This window comes from Nanorana parkeri, unplaced genomic scaffold (genome assembly GCF_000935625.1).
Source record: "Nanorana parkeri isolate BGI_ZX_2015 unplaced genomic scaffold, ASM93562v1 scaffold3446, whole genome shotgun sequence".
Classification (NCBI taxonomy): Eukaryota; Metazoa; Chordata; class Amphibia; order Anura; family Dicroglossidae; genus Nanorana; species Nanorana parkeri.
The window spans coordinates 1-784 of record NW_017309714.1 but is presented as its reverse complement, the minus strand read 5'-3'; the positions used below and the strand labels follow the sequence as shown (position 1 = coordinate 784).

The window sequence follows — 784 nt, the reverse complement described above, 5'->3', positions numbered from 1 at the left end:
GGGAGGGTGATGGACCGTATCAGAGACAGCGGATATATCATGGACCCCGGACGGGGGAGGGTGATGGACCGTATCAGAGACAGCGGATATATCATGGACCCCGGACGAGGGAGGGTGATGGACCGTATCAGAGACAGCGGATATATCATGGACGCCGGACGGGGGAGGGTGATGGACCGTATCAGAGAGAAAGCGGATATATCATGGACGCCGGACGGGGGAGGGTGATGGACCGTATCAGAGACAGCGGATATATCATAGACCCCGGACGGGGGAGGGTGATGGACCGTATCAGAGAGAAAGCGGATATATCATAGACCCCGGACGGGGGAGGGGTGATGGACCATATGAGACAGGGCGGATATATCATGGACCCCGGAAGGGGGGAGGGTGATGGACCGTATGAGAGACAGCGGATATATCATGGACCCCGGACGGGGGAAGGTGATGGACCGTATCAGAGACAGCGGATATATCATAGACCCCGGACGGGGGAGGGGTGATGGACCATATGAGACAGGGCGGATATATGTCATGTGTATGTCAGCAATGGACCCACCTTGGCTTCCTTGAAGCTCAGTAGCAATGCGTCTCGCTTGGCTCCGGCCAGCTGCACACTGGCCATAGACATAACATTCCCGAAAAACGAGAACGTCGCCATCAACTCCAACTTCTCCTTGTGACCTTTTCCATCTGTGTATAATATACAGTATAGGGGGAGAGTGAGAAGAGATCGAGGGAGTGAGAGGACAGGGAGGAGAGAGAGAGGACAGGGAGGAGAGAG

At 55.5% G+C, this 784-nt stretch overlaps 1 protein-coding gene across 1 annotated transcript in view; it reads right to left on the bottom strand.

Moving 5' to 3' along the window:
- Positions 1 to 693, bottom strand: part of CPSF1 (cleavage and polyadenylation specific factor 1) — a gene marked incomplete at its 5' end in the record, with an annotated part of 34,748 nt that extends 34,055 nt beyond the window's left edge. The window contains one exon of the mRNA XM_018574990.1: positions 560 to 693. Within this exon, the coding sequence (XP_018430492.1) occupies positions 560 to 693 (134 nt within the window). The remainder of the gene's footprint in view (positions 1 to 559) is intronic.
- Between the last annotated feature and the right edge of the window lie 91 nt (positions 694 to 784).